Source organism: Canis lupus, chromosome 6 (genome assembly GCF_048164855.1).
Source record: "Canis lupus baileyi chromosome 6, mCanLup2.hap1, whole genome shotgun sequence".
In the NCBI taxonomy this organism is placed as follows: Eukaryota; Metazoa; Chordata; class Mammalia; order Carnivora; family Canidae; genus Canis; species Canis lupus.
Genome location: NC_132843.1, coordinates 41,055,732 through 41,078,640, shown reverse-complemented (window position 1 = coordinate 41,078,640; position 22,909 = coordinate 41,055,732). Strand labels below are relative to the sequence as shown.

The following is a 22,909-nucleotide window of genomic DNA, read 5'->3' as shown; positions in this document are numbered from 1 at the left end:
TGGCCGCTGCGGGCACGGTGGGAGATGGGTGGAATAGGAGCAGCGATTGGGAGGCAAAGACTTCCAGGTATGATGAGTGAGTCTGGGACAGAGGTGCAGCATGAGGACCACAGGCGACAGACTTGTAATAATCGTATGTGGCGGCACAGGGTGACCATGTGTGGGAACGTGTGTGATGTGCACCCTGGTGGAGTCCGTCCATCAGACCCCTGAAACCCAGGTAACATTGTGTGTCAACTATACTTAAACAGTAAAAGTTAAAGGAAAGATCACTGATGGGATCCATGTATTTAGAGAGGACCAGCCTGGGAAATTGGAGCCATGGGAGAAGTGACTAATCCTGGGCCACCTGTCCCTTCTGAGAGCAGAGCCCGTGACCACTGAGCCCCGGGCCTTCCCTCCTGGCCTGTTTCCAGGAGCAGCAGCTGATGCATCACTGCCCAGCCCTGTGAGGTGGGTCCTACTATTATCTTTCATTTTACAGATGAGAAAATTAAGGGGAAGTGAGGTTGAATGACCTGCTCAAAGCAACAGAGCTCATTAGGGTGGAGCTTGCTGGGCTCACTTTGGTTTGCTGGGTGATCTCTGGTGTTTCTGACCCCTAGCACGTTTGGAAGTGAACTCGCCTGGAAGGAAAGCGGACCCCCTGCCTGCCGCCAGCCCCTGGCCCTCATCCCACTCAGAGCCACTGCCCCCGTGCTCGTGCCAATCCCTGTCTCAGCTGCAGGCCCTGTCTTCCCATCTCTTCCATCCTGGCGGCTGGGGCCAGGGGCAGGGGAGCAGGCCCAGGGTGGGGATGGCTGTGAGCCCAGCAGGCTTCCACAGGTGGGGCCCTGCGAGGTCCCCAGCCTCCTCATTGTTTGCTGAAGTGCTGAAGGGGAAGGCGGATGAGATTCCTTAGCACCTGGGTACTATTTGCTCCTGCCGTGACTCACCGCCCAGTGGATTAGGCTCCTGGATAAAGGTTTGCCACTGCCTCCCAGCCCAGTGGCAGGTGTCAGGTGTCCAAGGGCTCCTCACGCTCTGCCTGCCTGTCTCCTGTCTCCCCAGCGGAGCCCACAGATATGTCAGCCCTGGCGGCCAGAATAGCCAAGCAGCGGGCAGCCGCTAGGGGTCTTGGCTCCCACCAGAAAGCCGTGAAATACTTGGGCCAAGACTTTGAGAAACTGAGGCAGCAATGCTTGGATGCGGGGGTCCTATTTAAAGACCCAGAGTTCCCGGCATGCCCGTCAGCCTTGGGCCACAAGGACCTTGGACCACAGTCCCCTCAGACTCAAGGCATCGTCTGGAAGCGGCCCCCGGTAAGCAGACTGGCTGCTGAGTGTCATGCACGATGGGAGTCTTCGATTCTGGTGGCAAATGGTTGAGGGAGAACTCGTGCCTCCAGATCGGAGTTCCTGGGTCTGAAGCTTTTTGAGAGGTGGTGGGAATGGAGGGAAAAGCACCCTGGGCTCTGGAAGGAGGCTAGCAAGGTCTGAGCCGGCTGTACTTGTGGGGCCATCCTTGCTCAGGTGACCCCTGTGAGCCTCCACTTTTTCATCTGTGAAGTGGTGCTCCAGGCAGAGGTGGAGAACTGTCCTCCCCACACCTCGGCCCATGACCGCCTGCTCCGGGACCCTCGTCACCTGACTTGACCCATGGGATTGGAGCCCCTCTGCGGGGTGGGTATGAGACCAAGAGGATCAGGGGCTCTGTCTGGTGTCCAGCACACAAAATGAGTCACAAGGGCCCATACTCAGTTCAGTGGTCTTCTTGACCACGATGGGAAAACCAAGCCCTGGGACCTGTGCCCTCGGTGACTGTGGAAGAGGGAACATTAGGAAATGGGCTCTTTGGATGTGGTCAAAACCACCGGCCAGCTCCAGTTACCTCTGCCCCTTCAGTATTACACCACTGGAGTGACCCCTATCCCCTGATCCCTGCCCCACCATGGCCTACACTCCTGTCCCCTGAAACCTGTGGTGTGGGCACAATCAAGGCTGGAAATCAGTTTTATATTCTACAAGAATTGGTAGCCACATTTGGTTTGAGTGGACAGGTTTTCAGGCCTGTGTTTTGTGTGGGGTATTGGTTGCACCCTGTTGGGGAGGATGGTTGGGGGACATGGGGAGTGGGCTGTGGTCTCAGCTCTGATGGACACAGAGAGGGGGCAGGCATGTGAATCAAGCAATGACACCCGGGGAAGAAATATGGGAGTATTCCACAGGGCCAACCTCAAGCCGTGGCCCTGGGGTGTGGGGAGGATGCATTTTCGAGGAATTGGGAGGCCCCGCGGGGCCTGAGTGGGGGAGACAGGGCTGGGGGCTTCCACCTGGCCCCACTGAGCCCTTGCTCCCTTGTCCCCTTCCTCCCCAGTCTGTCTCTCCTGCTTTTCTTCCTTCCTTTTCTTTCTTCTAATTGTGATAAAATACACATCACGGGACACTTACCACTTTAACTGGTTGTAAGTGTGCATCGAGAACAGCTACACAGCTGTGTAGCCATCATACCACTACCTCCAGAACATTTTCCATCTTGCAAAACGGAGCCTCTGTCGTCACTAACCACAAGCCCCTGCAGCCCCATCCCCAGCCCTGGTGACCACTGCCCAACTTCCCGTGCCCGAGAGCGTGGCCGCTCCAGGGACCTCATGTGAGTCTCACAGCGTCTTTCTTTTGGTGACTGGTTTGTCTCATTCGGCAGGATGTCCCTGAGCTTCATCTGTGTGGTGGCAGGTGTCATTCCTTTTTAGGGCCGAATACTATTCCTTTGTATGCATACAGCATATTTTAAAAAATCCATTCATTAACCGAGGGGTGTTTGGGTTGCTTCCACCATTTAGCTATTGTGGATCACACCTTTACAAATATGGTGCTCAAATATCTCTTTGAGACTATGTTTCCAATTCTTTTCGGTGTATATTTAGGAGTGGAATCGCTGGATCGTTTGGTGACTCTGTTTTTGATTTTTTTTTTTTTTAAGAAACAAAATGTATCTTTTAGTTTCCTTTTATAAAAGTTTTAATTTCCAGTTAACATATCATGTTATACTAATTTCATTAGTTTCACGTGTACAATGTAATCATTCAGCAAGGAGCCGGTGCTTGTCACAACAGGTGCACTCCTTCATCCCTGTCACCTGTTTCCCCGTCCCCCCACCCCTCTGGTGACCGGCAGTGTGTTCTCTAGAGTTCAGAGTCTGTTCCTTGGTTCCTCTCTCTCTCTCCTACCCCCTTAGTGTGTCTGTTTTGTTTCTTAAATTCCATATGAGTGAGATCATGTGGTATTTGTTCTCCTCTGATTAACTTGTTTCACTTAGCATTATATACTGTAGCTCCATCCAGGTTGTTGCAAATGGCAAGGTTTCATTCTTCCTTATGGTTGAGTAACATTCCACTGAGTATTTATACCACATCTTCCTTATCCATTCATCTATGGATGGACCTTTGGGCGGCTGTAGATAATGCTGCTCTAAACATTGGGATGCATGTAACCCTTCGAATCAGTATTTTTGTATCCTTTAGGTAAATCCCCAGCAGTACAGTAGCTGCGTCATAGGGTAGTTCTATTTTTAACTTCTTGAGGAACCTCCACACGGTCTTCCAGAGTGGCTGCACCAGTTCACATTCCCACCAACAGTGCAAGAGGGCTCCCCTTTCTCCATGTCCTTGCCAACATCTGTTTTTTACTGTGTTGTTGATTTTAGCCATTCTGACAGGTGTGAGGTGGTATCTCATTGTGGTTTTGATTTGTATTTCCCTGGTGATGAGTGATGTTGAGCATTTTTTCATAATCCATTGGCCATCTGCATGTCTTTTTTTGGAGAATTGTCGTTCAAGCCATGTGCTCTTGTTTAAATTGTGTTATTGGCTTTTTAAAATTTCACTTGCTGCATTTGAGGGTGATACCTGACCTGGCTGGACTCCAGGGCTTCACACCAGCTGCTCAGATGTGGTGCTAATGACTCTGCTTCCCCCAAAGGCGTGAACTTTGACCTGTCCTTAGGGGAAGACATATGGGGTCAGCTAAATGTGTACTCATATATTTTCTGAAATCATAAAATTCCACATCCTGCCCCTTCCAGGTGTTTTTTTTTTTTTTTTTTTTTTTTTTTTTTGCCTGTTTTTAAGCTGCTGAATGGAAGGTGTGCTTGGGCTCTTGTTACGGTTGAAGGCAGGCTTGGCCAGATTGAAGATCTCAGGGTCAAGCTGGGCTCTCAGGACAAGCTGTTGGCTATCCGTGATTCTAAGGTGATCTTCTCCTAGCGTTGGGCAAGAGCAGCAGCTCTCTGACAGACACCATGTGGCCGGTGAGACTAGGGGAGCTCTCCGCAGAGCTTCCACTCTCCATCCTTGGCTTCCTCCTGGTGCTGGGTCCATGCCCAGCTGGGCCTGGGGTGTGAGGGATGCCCAGCGTGTGTGATGTAGCCCTCAACGATACTCTTGTCTGCCCAGCATCTGGCAGTTGAGCAGTTTACTAATCTCAAGGAGAAATGCAGAGAGGGGAGTGAGGTGATGCCAGCTGCAGAGTAAGAACCCAGGAAGTGGCCAGCTTAGGTTAGGGGAGATGTGGAGGGTGTAGCATGGCAAGTTAAGGGACCGGCCTCCTTTTGGGGCTGCAGTCCTTCCTCCAGCCGCTGCCTCTGGACTGAGTTTGGGATTCTCAGTTCAGCTGTACTTGTCAGGGCAGAGCGTGTGCAGATGTGGGTGCAGAGGCCCCATGGAGCTCTCTGGCTGGGGGGACACAGCAGGACAGTGGGCAGGCGGCATGTGGTTAAATTGCTGCAAGAGCCAGAAACTAACAAACAGAGCTGAAGGTCACCACCAGATGGCTGGTGAAGTAGCTGGTGGGACATACAGTGAAATCATGATGCTTGCTCTGTGCTGGGAATGGACGTACTGGACACTCGTGATAAAAATGGATGCACATGTCAATGTGCTTTTACATGAACAATTTCTGGAAGAATATGTAGGAAATGTGAACAGTAAGGAATCTGAACACAAGGGATTTCCATGTTACCACATCATTTACTTAAACATTTTTTTTTATTTTTTTATTTTTTATTTATTTATTTTTTTTAAATTTTTTTTTTTTATTTTTTTATGATAGTCACAGAGAAAGAGAGAGAGGCAGAGACACAGGCAGAGGGAGAAGCAGGCTCCATGCACCGGGAGCCTGATGTGGGATTCGATCCCGGGTCTCCAGGATCGCGCCCGCTGCGCCACCCAGGGATCCCCATTTTTTTTTATTTTTTAAATTTTATTTATTTATGATAGTCACAGAGAGAGCAGGGGGTGGGGGCAGAGACATAGGCAGAGGGAGAAGCAGGCTCCATGCACCGGGAGCCCGACGTGGGATTCGATCCCGGGTCTCCAGGATCACGCCCTGGGCCAGAGGCAGGCGCTAAACCACTGTGCCACCCAGGGATCCCATACTTAAACATTTTTTAAAAACTTACGTGCATATGTGACTTTTTCAACAAAATACAAGTGAATGAGTTTTTCTAATACTTGGAAGAAAAGAAAGGCAGCCCAAAGGAACTGTTCCCATCCATTTAGGCAGGAGCTGGCAGGTTTGTGCCACTATGGGGTCCACCACCCAGGCACAGCCCGGGGTCCTGGTGCCAGGCACCTGTCTGTGCCCTCTGGTGCACATGGTCAGCCACACCCAGGGGCCTCTTTGCCCCTCAAGGGCCCGTGCTTGGCCCGACAGGCTGCCTGGGTGCTGGGCAGTTGCCCCTGTCCTTTGGGAGCTGAGCTGGAGTCCTCTCTCCTCCAGGGAGCCTCCCAGACGTGCCCCCTCTTGGGCATTTCTCATGTTCCCCCTTTGCACTTGTTGCTATGACATCCTGTGAAGGTCAGTCCTGGTTTCCCACGTAGCTGGACGTGCCCGGAGTCTAAGGACTATTCCTTCCTTCGCTTCCCCACCTTGCCTTCCTGCCTGGCTGCCATGTGCAGTGGTGCTGTGTGCGGAGCCGATGCCTGACAAGTCCTGCTGGGGAAATGGGAAAGGAAGTGCCTCACAGGGCCCAGTGGTGCTCTGGGGTGATGCCACCTTGCCAGGCGTGGGTGGAGGAAGTACAGGTCAGGTGTTTGAAAGCACCAACCTGGAGCTCTCCCCCTGGGGGCATCGGCACTGGGGACACCTCAGCATCTGGGGTCATCTTCATGTTGTTAATGAGGCAGTTAATGAGTGTGCACAGCATTTAAAGTGTGAAACATTGATCAAATCTCTGTGTAAATAGGGGCGTGGGGCTCTGCCTCTACCCTTCTCTCACCACTGTCCACACCCACGCTCCAGGCAGCGTGCACAGTAACAGATGCTAGTGGGCAGTGAGGTGGTGGGCTGTGGCCGCTCCTCTGCACCTCTGGACTGCTCCCCTGCCCTGCACCCCTGCCCTGAGCCACTGCCCTGCACCCGTGCTCTGCACCTTGGCTGCCCTCCCTTCACTGGGTTGTGGAGTCCTCAGCAGCAGTGTGAGGGGTGCGCAGTAAGAGGCCTGGCCCCACCACAGGCTCAGTTCTGACCAGGAAGTTCCCTGACCCCTGTTACCACCAGTGCTGGGTGTCTTGTGACCTGTGTTTGTCCCACTTGCTTTCAGGAATTGTGTGCCAACCCCCAGTTTATCGTTGGTGGAGCCACGCGCACGGACATCTGCCAGGGTAGTCTAGGTGAGTGACCGGGGACGGCCCTATTTGTTGTGGGAGGGGGCAGGAGTGTGTGTGGTGAGTAATGTGAGATTAAGCCGTGAGACTTGATGTCACATCTGTGATGTTCCGTGTGGGTCTGTGTTTCTGAGACGGTGCTCCTGGCCTGTGTCTGCGACCCTGGGACTATTGCTTCCCCATGAAGATCTCTGCAGGCCTGCACGAGAGGAAGGGACCAGGGCTGTAGGCACGCCGTGGACAGCGTGCTGCACTGTGCTCTGATGGTAGTTGCCTGTAGGCGGGCATAATTTGCCCGATGGAGTGGCCACATCTACGTAATTGTGGGCTGTCACCAGAGGTGCTTTTAAATATTTTATTTATTTATTCATGAGAGACACAGAGAGAGAGAGGCAGAGACACAGGCAGAGGGAGAAGCAGGCTCCATGCAGGGAGCCTGATGTGGGACTCAATTCCGGGTCTCCAGGATCAGACCTGAGCCAAAGGCAGACGACGCTCAACCACTGAGCCACCCAGGTGCCTCCAAAGATGCTTTTAAAATGAGTAAGAAAACAAGGATCCCATTTTCCAGCTGAGCTCTCCCACAGCCGAGCATCCCGGGAGAAGAGCGACCCCTGCCAGCCTCCCGCATTCCCTCGCATCAGATGCACCCACACTTAGGAAACCATTTATTCCGCCCTTTTGGTAAGTTCTGATCTCAAGCGTGAGAAGCTGATATTCCATGAGAGCAGTCAGCACCTGCTCCGACAGGCCTCCTGCCCCCAGGGCTGCTCGGTCTGGGGTCCAGTCCGTGCCAGTCACACGACGCTGACGATGCTGACGCCTTGGAGGTCAGTGTGGCCCCAGTGGAGTTCGCCGGGCTCCCGACCACCATCCAGTGGTGGCGGCAGGGCCGGACCTGCAGACGCAGGCAACTGGGAGCCCATCCTACCTGGTGCAAATCAGCAAAGCGCACAAACGCTCAGTATCTACCCAAGCCCGAAAACCCTTTCCTTTCAGGAGGGTCCCCGCCTTTCGTTCCTCCTTGTTCCAGCCTAGAAAACCTGTTCTCTTCAGCCTGCTGGAAGCCTTTGTGAAGTCGAAATCCTTGGGCATTTTATTTCAAATGCTTCCCATGTTCTGGCCTGACCGAGTGAGGTGGACGCCCCCTCCACCGGAGCTTGCCGAGCAGCGGGAGAGTCCGGGGCACCCTCCGTGGGTGTGGGTCCTGGATCCCAAGCCCTTGTGCCATTCAGGCCATTGGGGGCTCACGGGGACACGGGGACGGCGTCCTGCTCCTTTTCCTTCTGCCTTTTAGAGCTAATGCTCAACTCAATTAGCATGTGTCTCGGGGAAACACAGCTTTGAATATACGCTTTTCACAGCTTCTTGTTACACATGTTTTAACTTTGGAAAAGCTGTTTAATAAGTGCTTTTTAATTGCTGGCTTGAGTAGAGTTCCCTTGAACAGTTTTAAGCAGGGAGAGAAGAGAGTTTGCAGAGAGGCCTGGGTGTTGCCATGGTGAGTGTGCGCACCCAGGGGCCAGGAACGGGCCTCAAGTGGCTGGAGGGGAGCAGGGCCACCAGCAGGTGCCCCGGGCTGAGGGCTCAGCGGGTAGAATGGCAGCTGCCTCTGGGTGCGGGGGGCAGAGCCACAGCACCTGTGAGTCATCCTGCGGTGGGTGGAGGCCCCAGGGAGGCTCCCCATCAGACCAGCGGTGCTTGGCGCCGCGGGAGTCAGGGAGCGCCGCCACCAACAGGGTTCAGTGCTTTAGAATCTGACACCACACAGTGGGGGCCACCCGGCTCTAAAACACTTTTTTCCTCCTGCTTACAGTTGGTCTACCATTTTATTGCTGTTTTGAAAACACGCTCTTCATGCATTAAAACACCCACAAGGTGTGTTGTGAACAGTCAGCTTCCTACCGGCCTCCCTCTTCTGACTCTCACTACCCCTGACCGGTCTTTTGTCCTTTCAGCAAAATCAAGCAAATCCAAATTCTCATTTTTCCTTTCAGTGCTTCCTTGCATCAGAGGCAGAAAACTGTGGACGCTGCCGGGCACCTCAATATTGTTTGCTCTTGTTCCTCTTAGCAAGGTACCGTGTGGCTCTTTCTGCAGAGCGCCTGAACTGCTCAGCCCTGCACTCTGGCCCTCTCCCCTCTGCTAAGGGGCCACTGAGTTAGTTTTCTCTTTGGCTGTTACAGCCCGTGTTGCAGGGAGTGCGGTCCTGTGGTTGGGGTGCTGGTCCTCGCTCCTGAGCAACCGCTGCTGCAGTCCTGGCGGCGTCTTCTCCCTCCAGCTCAGCCAGGCCCTTGTCCCAGAGGTGGGAGCCTGTGGCACCCATCAGAGGTCCTGCTCACCTAGAGTCCAGGTGCTGCCTTCCCTGGGAGCCTGAATTCTAGGGAAATCAAGCCTGGGGAGTCTGTAATGCTAAAGATTTGGCTGCTCCAGATAGTCGTGCGGAAATTGTGGATGATGAGTCCCTGTCAGGCTGCTCGGTGTCTATGGGAGGGCAGTGTGATTTTGGCTTCACACCGGTCATCAAGTGGGCGTATTTTGGCAACTCGCTGCCAAACCCAAGGCGCCTGGGTCGGCAGGGTGGGCATTCGGGAGGGGCACCCTGCAGTCCCAGCCTCTCCGAGCTTCGTCTCCCTGGGGGACCCCCAGTGCACCCCACCAGCACGGCCTCCTAGTTGTGAGGCCAGCTCAGGGCTCGGTGACAGGGTAGCCCAGGTGCCTAATTCCTTTGGGACGCATCCACAGGTGCCCGTTCCCCACGCATGCTCTTGCCCAGCAGGGCTCTCAGCAGTCCCCTGCTGCTCAGGACCCCACATTCTGTCTCCGCCCCGCACACTGGCCATGTGTCCGTCCCCCCATCTCGAGGACTCTGTCCTATGTATGAAGCCCATGCGTCTGGCTTTGTGGCCCTCATACGGGAAGTCACGCCTGCACCTTGGCCAGGACTCCTCTGGTCACTGGAGGTTGAAGTCCAGCCCTGTAGCTGAGAGAGAAAGGGGAACTTTATCAGCTCATCCTAGTAGGCCTGGAAAGGGGGCAGCCTGGTTGTTCCAGGAGCGGAGCCTGCCTGCTGGCGTCAGCTCTGCTGGTCTTTCAGGGGGCCTCCCTCCGTGTTGGACAGTCTCCATACAGCAGGACACGTGATCATCCACGCTCCAGACTTTATTTATCCTGGTGATGTTGGGAAACAACTCTGGTTTCACAAGCTCAGAGAAAGACTCTGGGTCTCTGCTCACTGCTTGGGCTCAGTGACTTCAGGAAAGGCCATGTAGTCGGTCCAGCCTCGGTCCCGGGCTCACTCCCAGGACTGCGCGGCTCCCCCAGCACCAACAGGGGAGAGCTCTGCATGAAGGGGCAGTGGCAATGGGCAGAAGAATAAGGAAAATACGCCGAAATGAGGAGAGCGTGGAGGGGACTCAGGTCTGCGATCCTGCCCTCTCCCCACTCTGGGTCATGCCTGCACTGCCCTACAGCGTACCGGAAACACCTCCCCAGGGGCCCCTGTTCTATCTCTGGGCCCACCAGCAGCAGCAGTGTTCAGCTCAGTGTCCCAAGTGGAAGGGGCACACATGGGGAGACCTGCCTGTGGCCCCTGGCTCGGTTGTCACAGCTGCCAAATCTCGCTCGCCAGGTGTAGTGATGGGGGGTGCGCTGACCCCGGCTCTGCTCCCAGGCAGCGGGAGCTCCTGTGGTTGGCGGGGGCGGTTAGCGACCCTGGGGTCCTGTGTGCTGTGTGGGGCACCTGTCCCGCACACCCCTGAAATCCAGAGCACCTGGGGCACGGCCGGGCTTGGTGAGCTTTGCCAAGTTCTTGGCGGGTTGCCCTGAACCCTTTGCCTCACGACATCATAAATCACACATCAACAATGTGCCTTCCAATATCCCATGTTCTCACCAGCTATCATGCTCCAGTCGGCTGCTGGTTAAAACTGCTCTCTCTGGGGCTGCCTGCCCATGGCCCATCCGGGGTCCCCGCTGCCCGCCCCCCACCCCCGAGTTACACGTCTTCTGGGTCTCCTTGTTCTTAGACACTGTACTCAGATACTGTCCCCAGCCCAAAGCGCCTCGTTGTCCGCCCACCCCCTGGGCATTGTCACCTATGAGCTCACCTCGCCTCATCTCTACCTCTGAGGCTGGAGGGCCGCCCTCACATCTGTGATCCGTGTGGAACATCTGATGCACCTGAAGGATCCCTTCACGTATGTGCCCCTGGAAGCCTCAGGACCCCCTGCATTGATCTGGGTGCGCTGCCCCATTTATGATCACCAGTCAGGGCATCTGACAACCTGTACTGGCCACCCCAGAGCACTCTGTTAAGGGCCACCATTGGCCCCATGGGGCGGGGAGCACTGCAGCCTCCCCCAGAGCTATCTTTGTGTCACCTTTTTATTTCTTTCTCCATTAGACCTGGCTTCTAGCCTTTTCTTGTGTTTGGATCTAAAGGATATTGTAAGTAAATGCAGTAAGCGGATGACTTCCTTGACTTCCTTGAGGCTGGCTCTGAGATGTGTTTACATAAACACCAAAGTTATAGGATGCTCTTTATCTGCAGGTTCGGTCACCTGTGGTCAGCGAGCAGGTGACGATGATCTCAGGGCCAAGGATGCCAGAGGCCAAGTCCAAGCTGGAGCCACATGTCTCAGGTTGCCAGGTGCCTGTGCTCCTGGGCGGAGCCTGGGGAGAGGGCAGAGGGGTGACACAGAGGAGGCTGGGGCTGCGGTGCAGGGCAGGGAATCCAGTCCAGCTCCTGTCTCTCAGGTTCAGAAGTGTCTAGCTTTGCCTTTGCAGGTGAGCAGGCAAGGGTGAGGGCAGGGATTGGCATGGTTTGGAGGAAAGGAAGAATGGATTATAATCACGGGACTCGGAGGGCCTGTAGGAAGTCAGGAGGTCACCCGGCACCTAGTAGGTGGATACCTAGGAGGCTGGGGAACACCTTGCAAAGCACAGGACAGCCCCCCAACCCAGAACTGCACAGCCCGCAGTGCCAGCCAGCTGGTTTGGGAGATTCTGCTGTAGTTGGATTCACTCATGTCACAGGAGCTTCACTAAGGCCGTAGATCCAAGATCCAAATCTGGTTCTGGTCTTACGTGGTACTGATAGATGCCGGGTTCTCTCTCCCTGTTTGCGCCGTCAGTGGCAGAATGGCCAGGTCCTAAGATCTTCTCCTGAGTAATCAAATACTCGTTCTCAAATCCCTTCTGACAATTTCATACTGACGAGGTTTCCTTCAATTAGCATCTCACACTGGGGTCTGGGTCCGTGACATGTCTGCGGCCCATGGCCTGCCGCCGGTGACCATCAGTGGCCGGCGAGTTAAGCAGGGGAAGCCACAGGTGTGCATGTTTTAACTGCAGCCAGAGGCAGGATGACGCAGGAGGGCAGGGGGACAGGGAGGGTGACACCTGGGATTGCTTGGCACCAACGTCAGAGCTGAACAGCACCTGCTTGTGAACCCGGCCTCGGATGCCCACAAACAGCAAAGGTGGATTTCTACAAAACAAGCACTTGTGAGCCGGTCAGAATCTGCATCAGGTTCAGACGTGCGGTGGCACAGCGTTGCCTGCTCCCCAGGACCGCTCTCCACTGGCCACCTGACTCCCGCTGACCACGAGTGGGAGGGAAATGCAAGCCAGCCGGCCATTGTAGGTGTTCCTGCTTGTCTCCGCTTTTGGATAAATGTTCCTCATTCGATTGACCTTTTGGGTTGATTTTTTGCTGCTTAAAGACCAGCCCCTCTTCTGCCTCCCCAGGATGGTGCCTGGACACGAGGAAGGCCAGTGGGAGAAGGATGACGCCAGTGGCATGTCTGGCCATCTCAGCTCTGATGCAGTCTGCCCCGAGGGGGTGTCAGACTGGCCCCCATGCCTCCGATGCCGGTCTCTGTTTCTGGGATCACCTGGCTGTACGTGGGAGGATCCCACAACCCCTCCTCGGGCTCCCAGAGCTCAGAGAAACATCTTTTGCAGGGTTTCTTTTTTTTTTTTTAAAGGAAAGTTTTTTTTTTTTTTTAAGATTTTATTTATTTATTCATGAGAGACACAGAGAGAGAGAGGCAGAGACACAGGCAGAGGGAGAAGCAGGCTCCATGCAGGAGCCCGATGTGGGACTTCATCCCGGATCTCCAAGATCACACCCCAGACAGCAGGCGGCGCCAAACCGCTGTGCCACCGGGGCTGCCCCTTTTGCAGGGTTTCTATAAGAGGATGCACTTTGGGGCCAGCCAGGTGGAGGGAGCCACCACAGAGTGAAGTCTGGGGAAGGGGTGCTGACCTCCCTGAATTTGTGCACCTCCCTGGAAGCTTCCTGAGCCCCCGCCTCTGGGTTTTTAGGAAGCTTCTGGACAGATGCCTAATGGGCGGAATCCTTGGCTGCTGATAATGGGTTCCCAGGTGTGTGAGGGGGAGGGTGGCACTGGGAGATCAGCCCACTCATTCCTGGCTTGTTGCCCTGGCAACCACTTGTGTCACCTAGGGGCTTTCCAGAGCCACCTCGTTAACATAACAAGAGAACCATACTTTCTCCCACTGCCTAGAAACCTGCCTAGGTTTTGGGAGCTCTGAGCCCAGAAACGGGCCCAAGAGCCAGCAAGCATTTGTTGTTATAAATCACAGTGTCTGGGGCCGGCTGGTGCCCTTGGTGGGGGTCCTGCTGCCCCCGGGAGGTCTGACTGTGCGGTGTCAGCCCATTCTCCTCCTATAGTCGGGGTCCCGGGGGCTCCCTGGCCTGAGCCTGCAGCCCTGACAGCTCTGGGTGGGATTGACCTGCCCAGTCCCTGCTCCCCATGGGCAGGAGTCCCTGAGGCTATGCCATCTCCCCTCTCCCTGCCCCCGGGCTCTGTGTGGCCACCATCATCCTGCTCCGGGGTCCCCAGTGCCAGGCCAGGCATGGATGCCCTCCGCTCTGGCTTCGTCTTCAGCCTCTGCTGCTTTGCTACTGTTCCTGCTCCTGCCACTGCTGAGCCTTCCTGAGGGGCTACTTTAGAAGTCCCAGGACCTGACCTTTGCTCCATCCCTGCTTCTTCCCCTGTCTTTCTGCTGGTGGCCCAGAGGCAGCCCCATGTCTCCCTTCCATGTTTGGAAAGCACCCACAAGCTAGAGCTTGAGTTCTTGCTACCCAGGTGTTCAACCTTCAGGCTCTGAATTTGACATGTAAAGGGAATTTCTGATGTAGCAATTTTGTTCTAACAAAGCCTGACTCAGGATGACTGTCTCTTGGCGGACTTAAAACCTCTCTGACTGAGCGTCTCACTGCTAGGGTTGGGTTTGTTTGGCGTTTACTGGGAGTTCCTGGATGCCATGTGGGCAGGGCCCTAGGGGATCAATATTTAAGTGGAATTTAAAAATCACTTTATTATTTTAATAACTGATTAAACCCACTACATGTATAACCCGAGTAAGGATAAGAAAAACAAAGCTCAACTGGTTCCCCAACTGCCCCTGAGGTCAGTGACCACAGGCCTCCCATTCTAGCTCTAACTCACGGCTGGATTTTGCTGGAAGGTGGCCAGCGAGGAGGAACTTACCCATCAAGATTTTCTCTGTTTTTTCTGCCCACCTTATTCACCACCAGAAGCCTTTTTAAAAAAATTTTTAAATTTATTTATGATAGTCACACAGAGAGAGAGAGAGAGAGAGAGGCAGAGACACAGGCAGAGGGAGAAGCAGGCTCCATGCACCGGGAGCCCGACATGGGATTCGATCCCAGGTCTCCAGGATCACGCCCTGGGCCAAAGGCAGGCGCCAAACCGCTGCGCCACCCAGGGATCCCACCAGAAGCCTTTTGTACCCAAACAGCCCCTTGGCTGCTTTTGGAAATTAAAACTAGAGTCAAAGTTCAAAGCCGTGTCCCTCCTGAGAGGAATCCAGTGAATGTGCCACGGGCTTCAAGGCAGGTCCCCAAACAAGTTCCTGAAATGTTCTGAGCAGCAGAATAAACGTCTTTCCTCCCACGAGGACTGTTTGGAAGGGAACATGCTTATTTGGATGCGTTCCGGTCCTGACAGTCCACTCACACCTGATGTGGGCCCTGGCGGGAATCCACACACCTGCGCGTGCAGCCCCTGCTTGGAGCCCTGCGCTGGCCACTGGCACCAGGAGGACCTGTGAGAGGTCACAAGTGAGCAGATGAAGAGAAAACTGAACTCCGCCAGCTGGGCAGCCCTGTTTGATGTCAGCAACCCAGGGCCATGGAGTCTCCGGGGTGCCTTGGATTCTAATGTAATGTCTGCGGAGTATTCGGGGAGGGCTGCTGGAGGCCGCGGAGCCAGCAGCGAGAACGTCCGAGCAGAGGGCACCCTGCGGCAGCGCCCGAGCCTGTGCCAGGGAGCCTTCCCTCATTACCTGCCGCGCCCTGGATGCTGGCAGAGGAGGGACCTGTCAGGCCCAGCACCTGTCCTCCTGGGCTCCATGGCCCCACAGGCCAGGGAGACTCAGGAGCAAATGTGCAAGGGGTCACCGGGGGTTTGCACAAGAACAAACCGTAATCTGTCAAGTCATTCGGATGCTTGCTTATTTATTTTTATTCATCAGGTGTTCACTGGGCCCCGAGGATATGTCGGCCACCTGCTGGGGACTCTGGACCTGGAGTCCACCTCTGCACTGGTTCTGGAGCCACCGCGGGAGGGGGGTGATGGGTTTTTAGAAGCAGAGGGACTTGTGGCTGCAGAGAAGGGGAAGGGGAGAGGGGACAGCTGGCACCGCAGTGAGAACCTGCCAGCGTGGGGACAGAGGGCTGCCGGGGCCAATGACCGGTGCTAGTGCGCAACCAAGCTTGACTGGAGGGTGGGTTCTCGGTGGGAACGGGATGGAGAAAAGCAGAGACACGGGTGGGATCCATATTATTTTCTTTATCTACATTCTCCACCCCAGCGATCGGGTGCTTTGGGGTGAAGTGGTCAGTATCCAGGGATGATGCAGGGGCAGAGAACTTCTCATCCTAAAGACAGGATGTTCCCTGAGCGGCAGGAGCCTCCCGTGACCTTCCAATGCCAGAGGAACAAGGCCCATCCAACCTGGAAGGGGTTGGACTGAACGGGACGCTGAGGGTCAGATGGGGCAGGGGCCTGTGGCCAGCTGACCAGGGTGTCCCTGTGGCCTGTTGCAGGTGACTGCTGGCTGCTGGCGGCCCTTGCCTCCCTGACCTTGAATCAGGAGCTGCTTCACCGAGTAGTGCCCAGGGGCCAGGACTTCCAGCAGAACTACGCGGGGATCTTTCATTTCCAGGTACTGTGCTCACGGCCCTTGACCCCACAGGCGACCCTAGAATAACGTGGGGGACGGGGTGCAGTCAAAAGTCTGTGTGTCACTTTGGACTCCCCCAGGTCTTCACTGCTGACAGCCAGCAGCTGGCCAGGGCCTCCCTAAGAACACAAACAGTCCATTAGCACAGATTTTGTATGTCACGTGTACCATTCTCTGTGTTCTTAGAATAAAGTAGCTCAGGGATCCCTGGGTGGCTCAGCGGTTTAGCTCCTGCCTTTGGCCCAGGGCGTGATCCAGGAGACCCAGGATCGAGTCCCACATGGGGCTCCCTGCATGGAGCCTGCTTCTCCCTCTGCCTGTGTCTCTGCCTCTCTCTCTCTGTGTCTCTCATGAATAAATAAATAAAATCTTAAAAAAAAAAAGAAGAATAAAGTAACTCAGAGAAAATAAAATGTCACAAAGAAAATCATAAGGAAGAGAACACACACTTTTCAGGACTGAGCTGTATTTATTGAAACCAGTGTGTGTATCAGCTGGCCCTCGCTGTTGAGACCCGGGTCATTCAGGGGTCCTTTCCATTCCCTTGGGTCCCACCCACAGCCACAGGATCAGAGACGCAGCAGCACATGTCCCACTGTCCTCCCAGGGATCCTGGTGCTCCCTTGGTCTGAGAACCACCACCCCCACGCATCCTGCCCTCCCTGGCCGTGTGGCCTTGATGAGGAAAGCCCCTTTGGGGTGAGGGCCCTGAGGCGTCACCCGCTGTGCCGTGCGGGCAAGTTTGCTTCTCCACAGACTCACAGGCTGGATGCCATGTTTCCTGTGTCCTCTGGCCTCTGCTATGAGCGTGGTTGGGATGTGATCCTGCCCCAGGAGCTCGGAGCTCGTCGAGGTCCTCACTTGCACGTCCATCTGCCCAGTGCTTTCTGAGGGGAACTTGCCCTGTGTTTGTGCACCCACAGTTCTGGCAGTACGGCGAGTGGGTGGAGGTGGTGGTGGACGACAGGCTGCCCAGCAAGGATGGGGAGCTGCTCTTCCTGCACTCGGAGACAGGCAATGAGTTCTGGGGAGCTCTGCTGGAGAAGGCCTATGCCAAGTGAGTACGTGGTTTGGAGCTGAAGCCCCCGTCTCCCCGGTGGACTGCACCTGCTCTGTGCCAAGTCACTCCAGCACCCAGACCCAGAGGCCAAGAGCTCAGAGCTCGGCTCTGCCCCCGGAGGGGGTTAAGGGGGCAAACCCTGCAGCTGCTTGCAGCCTCTGCTGTCTCTTCATACAGACCCCAATGTCAGAATGATGAAGAGGAGGGGCACGGGTGCACTTCCATAGGGATGCCCTATGCAGTGCTCATCCCCCTTCCTGCTGGCCAGAAGACTTCTCTTGGGTTCTCCTGATGCGTGCCACTCACCCTGTCTTGCAACCCCATTCCTCCCCAGCCCTCTTCCCAGAGCAAGCCCCGGGGGGCACTCTCAGCCTTGATGGAGGGGCCCCCCATCCCTGCCCGTGCTCCTAATCACCAGGAGCCTAGGAAGCCAGGGTCAGTGCTGCGAAGGCTGCACTTGGCTTCTTCCAGGACTGGGTGGGTGGGTGGCTTGGTGCAAAGCAGCCTGAGATTCGTTCCTGCAAACTGCCTGGAGCACCCTGCTGGCCTAACACAAAATGGGAAAAGCACCCTCTCTTCCCTTCCAGCCCACTCCGCAGCCCAGCGCCAGCCCACGTGCTCCCCTCGCTGGTGGATGATTCACTCTTCTTTCTCTTCCCACAGGCTCAATGGTTCCTATGAGGCTCTCACTGGAGGGTCCATGGTCGAGGGGTTTGAGGACCTCACGGGCGGCATCTCTGAGTATTACGACCTGAAGAAGCCTCCGGCCCGCCTGTTCCAGATCATCCAGAAGGCCCTCCGCGCGGGCTCTCTGCTGGCCTGCTCCATCCATGTGAGCCAGCTTGGCGTCTCTGCTTCCCGGTTTGGCAGGGAGGGGGTCAGAGCAGTGTCTGGGGCTGAATGGGCGGGTCTTACTAGTGGGAGGAAGGGGGGGCAGGTTTACTGTGGGAGCCCCAGCCTCCCTGGCTGGATCCCAGGCCCCACCTCCCACCTCAGCTGTCCCCTGTCTGCTTAGTAACTGTGGGGCTTTAGGAAACAGATATTTGAGGGGCATGCACACCTGATGGGCTGTGAGATCCTGGAGGAAGAGGGCAGTGGTGCTGGAACCAGGGTGCGTGTCCTCCCTGGGGGGCTGGCTGCCGGGCCCTGGGGGAGTGTGGACACTGGAGCTTGCCTGTGGTCCCGCCCCTCTCCTGCCCTGACCCAGTGGTCTGGGACACACGACCTGCAAGATCTCCGCCTAAGTGTGTGTTTGCTGGAGAGATGATTCGGGGCCCAGAGAGAGGCCAGCGGAAGAAGACTCAGGGAAGCCCACTCAGTGCAGACTCTGGAGAAGCAGCCTGGCCCAGAGCAGCCGGCTTGGATAGTTGGTCTTCAGGCAGCACGGGGTCACTCTGGGAGAGTAGGTGACACCTCCAATTTGTGGTGGCAGTTAAAGCCTGAAGCCATGCTCCAGCCCTGGCAGCCACAAGGTACCTGCCTGGAGCTGCAGGCCTGCTCAGAGGGGCTGTGTGGGGTGGTCAAGGCCACACCTGCACCTCAGGGCTGCATGGGGGCCTGTCCTCGGAAAGCACCATAGGGCCAGCCCTGACGGGGTTAGAGTCAGGGTCAGGGTCGGGATTGTGGTCAGGGTCGGGGTCATGGTCAGAGTTGGGGTTGGGATCAGGGTAGGGTTGTGGTCAGTGTCAGGGTCGTGGTCAGAGTTGGGGTGGGGATCAGGGTCGGGGTCGGGGTCAGGGTTGGGGTTGTGGTCAGGGTCGGGGTCGTGGTCAGAGCTGGGGTCAGGGTCGGGGTTGGTATTGGGGTCAGGGTCAAGGTTGTGGTCAGAGTTGGGGTTGGGATCAGGGTCAGGGTCATGGTCAGTGTTGGGGTCGTGGTCAGAGCTGGGGTAGGAGTCAGGGTTGGGCTCAGCCAGTATCAGTGGACTTCATTCCCAATCAGGTCTCCAGTGCAGCTGAAGCAGGAGCAGAGGTCACCACCCGCCACAAGCTGGTGAAAAGCCATGCATACTCTGTCACTGGAGTCATAGAGGTAAACTGGGCAGGGGAGGTGAAGGGGTAGGTCACCCCTGACAGCTTCCCTGCCCGCTAAGGCCCCTCTCTGGCTGCCCCTGGTGCTACCCACGCAGGGGTTACTCTTGCTCGTTGTAACCTTCTGACTCGCACCCACTCGTAGACTGATAACGCAGCCTGTCTGAGTGTCAACCCTGTGGGCTCCAGTGAGATGCAGACCCCCTCTGAGGTGTGGCTGTGGGGCGGGAGGAAGGTGTCAGGGAAAGTTGTAGAGATTGTCAGATTCTCTCTTCCTTCTAAGATGTGTATGTGCATCCCAGCAAAGCAATGGGAACCCGAAGGACCCCCAAGGGGACAAAGGATGGGGTACAATAGTGGGAAGGAATGCCAGCATTCCATGCTCTCCAGCCCCAGCAGAAAGCATGGGCCATGGCTTTCAGTATTTTTATTTACTATATTCTGCCCACTTTGAAAAAGAATTTGCAGTGACTTACAGAGAAGAGCCAGACACAATCAAAGCATACCATGCGGGTAAAATACACCAGACAATCCAGGAGCAAGGCAGTGCTACTGTTGAAAAATGAATTTTGCTTTGGGTTTCCCGATGGCCAAGGCAAAAAGGGAAATGCGATGGGATCTCAGTTTTTGTTACATGTTAAAATGGCACGGATGTTCGTTCATGCATTTGTGTTTTGCAAACATGCTTTTTAGTGCAGTCAGTTTCCAAGTGCATGTGTGTGTAAGCGTGGGTATGATGGACGACCAAAGGGAAGTAGGACACCTGGCATTCATTGTGTGTGTGGGTGTGTGAAGGGTGAGAGCACCGTGCTCTAGTGAGCATTCAGTAAATAGCAGGGGAAGGTGTGGGTTTCCAAGTGTGGGCTTTGCAGACGGCTGCCTGGGGGCCCATCTCCCCTCTATGACTTACTGGCCTCGGGTGACGTCCCACCTCTGACTCTAGGATTTCTTTCCTCCTCCCTTTCCCCTCCTCCCTTCTTCTTTCTTCTTCTTCTTTCTTCTTTCTTCTTCTTCTTCTTCTTCTTCTTCTTCTTCTTCTTCTTCTTCTTCTTCTTCTTCAGATTTTATTTATTTATTCATGAGAGAGAGAGAGAGAGAGGCAGAGACACAGGCAGAGGGAGAAGCAGGCTCTATGCAGGGAGCCCAATGTGGGACCCAGAGATCACGACCTGAGCCGAAGGCAGACACTCAATGGCTGAGCCACCCAGGTGCTCCTGACCCTAGGATTTCTGAGCCATAGAATAAAGAGTGACAGCACTCAGCTCCTAGGACCCCCAAGAGTTTGGAGTGAGGCGACAGTGTGTTTGAAACACTTCACACCATGTCTTGTCCAGAGCGCGTGCTCAGTGCACATGGACCCCTTTGTGCACTTGGCATTTGTTTGGAAGGCATTTATTACCATTAGGTCTCCTGTAAAAGAGCCCAGTCAGTCTTGGGCAACTGTAACATCTAAATGCAAGTTAAAGTTGACACAAACTTGTTTGTGAGCTGGACCCACTGTTCATTCAACCCAATGGTGGAAAATAAAACAGCCATGTCTGGAAAACATGTGTTAAAATAAAGGTTTGCTTGTGAAAATAAATAAATAAATAAATAGATAATAGATAGATAAATAAATAAATAAATAAATAAATAAATAAATAAATAAATGTGTGCTTGTTTGGGGACATTTGACATGTTGAGTGCAAGCCCTCTGGGGGCAGACCCGGGCATGGGGCAGCGGGGCCCCAGCGGCTCAGGTCATTTCCCATGTGGACCTTGCAGGTGGATTTCCGGGGCCGTCCCGAGAAGCTGATCAGACTCCGGAATCCGTGGGGCGAAGTGGAGTGGACCGGGGCCTGGAGTGACGAGTAGGTTCTGTCTCCCTGTCCTCACCTCCCCCGGTGGAAAGACATCTCGCCGCAAAGCACGGTCCTCATGAGGCCGATGGCACAGCCAGCGTGGCAGCACTTTCTGTGCACAGCCTGTTCCAGAAGGAGTATTGCGTGGCTGCAGCTGAGAAAAGCAAAGCAGCACCACGTAGCTGGAGCCTTTGCTTCTGGGTCTCTGCTTGGTGTGTGCAGATTTGGCAGCTCAGTCACTGAAAGGTTTGCCTGTGTCCCACCTGCCACACCATGCTGACCCCAACGGGAGGCCGGACCCGCACGATCGGGTGCCTCCCTCTGCACAGACCCTGGCCTCTCTGACAAAGGCCATGCCCCCCAGCTCTGAGCTTAGGAAGTGGGATCCAACCCCAGAGCCCAGCGGGCAGTAGCAGGCAGGCAGTGTCACTTGCTCATGAGGAGGCAGGTGTGGCTCTTTCCTGATGAGGTCACGGAGAGCCAGCAGGCCTCCTGCCATGGAGGAAGAGCCACTGGAAGTGGAGAGAAGCCCTGTTTTCAACCTTGCGGGAGCCTCCCTGTGCTGCCCGTACCCCGTGATGGCAGGAGGGCTCTTGGAGGGGGCTTTGTCTCATGCACCCACACTGCCCATCACTGCCCATACCTGTGTGCTTCCCTTCAGGGGTGTGCCACAGACAAATGTGTGTCTAGGGCTGCAGATGCTGATTCTGCTGCCTAAGTTTGAGCAAAACCCAAGACTTCCATCCTGCCAAGTGCCCAGAAAGGATGTCCCAGGTGAATGGAATCAACAGTCTGAGTTTCAGCCATTGTAGCTGACAGCTGTTTAGCAAGCTGCCCAGAGGGCTTCTGTGGCCCTGTCTCCTTCCCTGACGCCCCCTCTAAGAGGCTGGACAGATGTGAGGGGCAGGCGGTGGCGGGAGAGGACCACGTTCCAGCATCTGGAGACACAACCTAGGCCGTATCTAGAGCAGCCGGTGGGGCAGGAGGACTCTGCCCCTCTGAGCCACACCCCCAAATCACCCTAATATCCAGTTAAATTAAACAAGTTAATTTCTGTTTTAGTTTCAAAAATCCAACTGGGAGATGTAGGTCAGATCCAGAATTCTCTAACTTGTCCCTACCCTTTGTTTATAACAAGCACCATCTGAGATTTGGGTCTGATGGATTAATGTTTCTATGAGGTGAAGGGGTCCTGGGTGCTTCCCTGCATGACCCCTGGGTTCCGAGCACCTGGGCTTCCATGCAGGTTGGGGAGAGGCTCACGTTTTGCTGAAGGCATCCAAGGAAGGGGCTGTTTTTTTTTTTTTTTAAGATTTTATTTATTTATTCATGAGAGATACAGAAAGAGAGAGAGAGAGAGAGGCAGAGACACAGGCAGAGGGAGAAGCAGGCTCCATGCAGGGAGCCTGATGTGGGACTCGATCCCTGGTCCCCAGGATCACTCCCTGGACTGAAGGCAGCGCTAACCCTCTGAGCCACCAGGGCTGCCCAGGGGCTGTTTTTTAAAGATGGGTCTTGATACTGCTCAGTTCCTAGACTTGCACACATACTTGAAGAAACCTTGATTGGTAAAGGTCAGGTGCTGGAGATGGTGTTTGAATGAAGTAGTGAGTATTGCCACAGAAAGGCCACCAGTGGGAGGGCTCATGGGTGACATGACTTGAGGGACATTGCCACCCGACTGGGCCTGAATGCCACTGTCAGTGGCTCGGGACGTGGATGGTGTGCATGTGCCCAGAACGACAACCTGCTGGTGGACGTGCCCATGGGCTACCTGCCCGTGCCCCAGACAGGCACTCTCATGCCTTCAGTCTTGGACTCTGGCCCTGTCATCAGGGCCTTGGTATCTATTAGAAATGGAAGGTTCTTCGGGAGTGAAATCAGGGCAAGTCCCTGCTGCACTGCTGGAGTCCATGTCCTTGGTCTGTGTCCCTCCCTGGGCGCAGGGTGGGGTGAGTGCCACCCACCCCATTCATCTGACCTACCCCTGCCCACTGGGGTTTGGCTCCTATCCATCTCTGGCCCTCGGGGACGTCTAGCTGCCCTAAGCAGCAGGGACTGCAGCAAAACTTTCACAGATGGCTGTCTCTGCCTT

The 22,909-nt window shown here is 55.1% G+C and overlaps 1 protein-coding gene across 6 annotated transcripts in view; it reads left to right on the top strand.

Annotated features, from left to right (window-relative positions):
- Window positions 1-617: 617 nt before the first annotated feature.
- LOC140635432 (calpain-8-like) overlaps window positions 618-22,909 on the top strand; it is a 43,708-nt gene continuing 21,416 nt past the window's right edge. The window contains exons 1-7 of one of the 6 annotated variants that reach the window (XR_012032752.1): window positions 618-1,301; window positions 6,580-6,649; window positions 15,747-15,865; window positions 16,807-16,940; window positions 17,607-17,775; window positions 18,885-18,974; window positions 20,738-20,823. Coding sequence is in view for 3 of the 6 variants with exons in the window: in XM_072830105.1 (XP_072686206.1) it covers window positions 1,065-1,301; window positions 6,580-6,649; window positions 15,747-15,865; window positions 16,807-16,940; window positions 17,607-17,775; window positions 18,885-18,974; window positions 20,738-20,823 (905 nt within the window). In the remaining 3 variants the exon portion in view is untranslated. The remainder of the gene's footprint in view (window positions 1,302-6,579; window positions 6,650-15,746; window positions 15,866-16,806; window positions 16,941-17,606; window positions 17,776-18,884; window positions 18,975-20,737; window positions 20,824-22,909) is intronic. The other 5 variants (XR_012032751.1, XR_012032750.1, XM_072830105.1 and 2 more) reach the window with 5 other exon arrangements.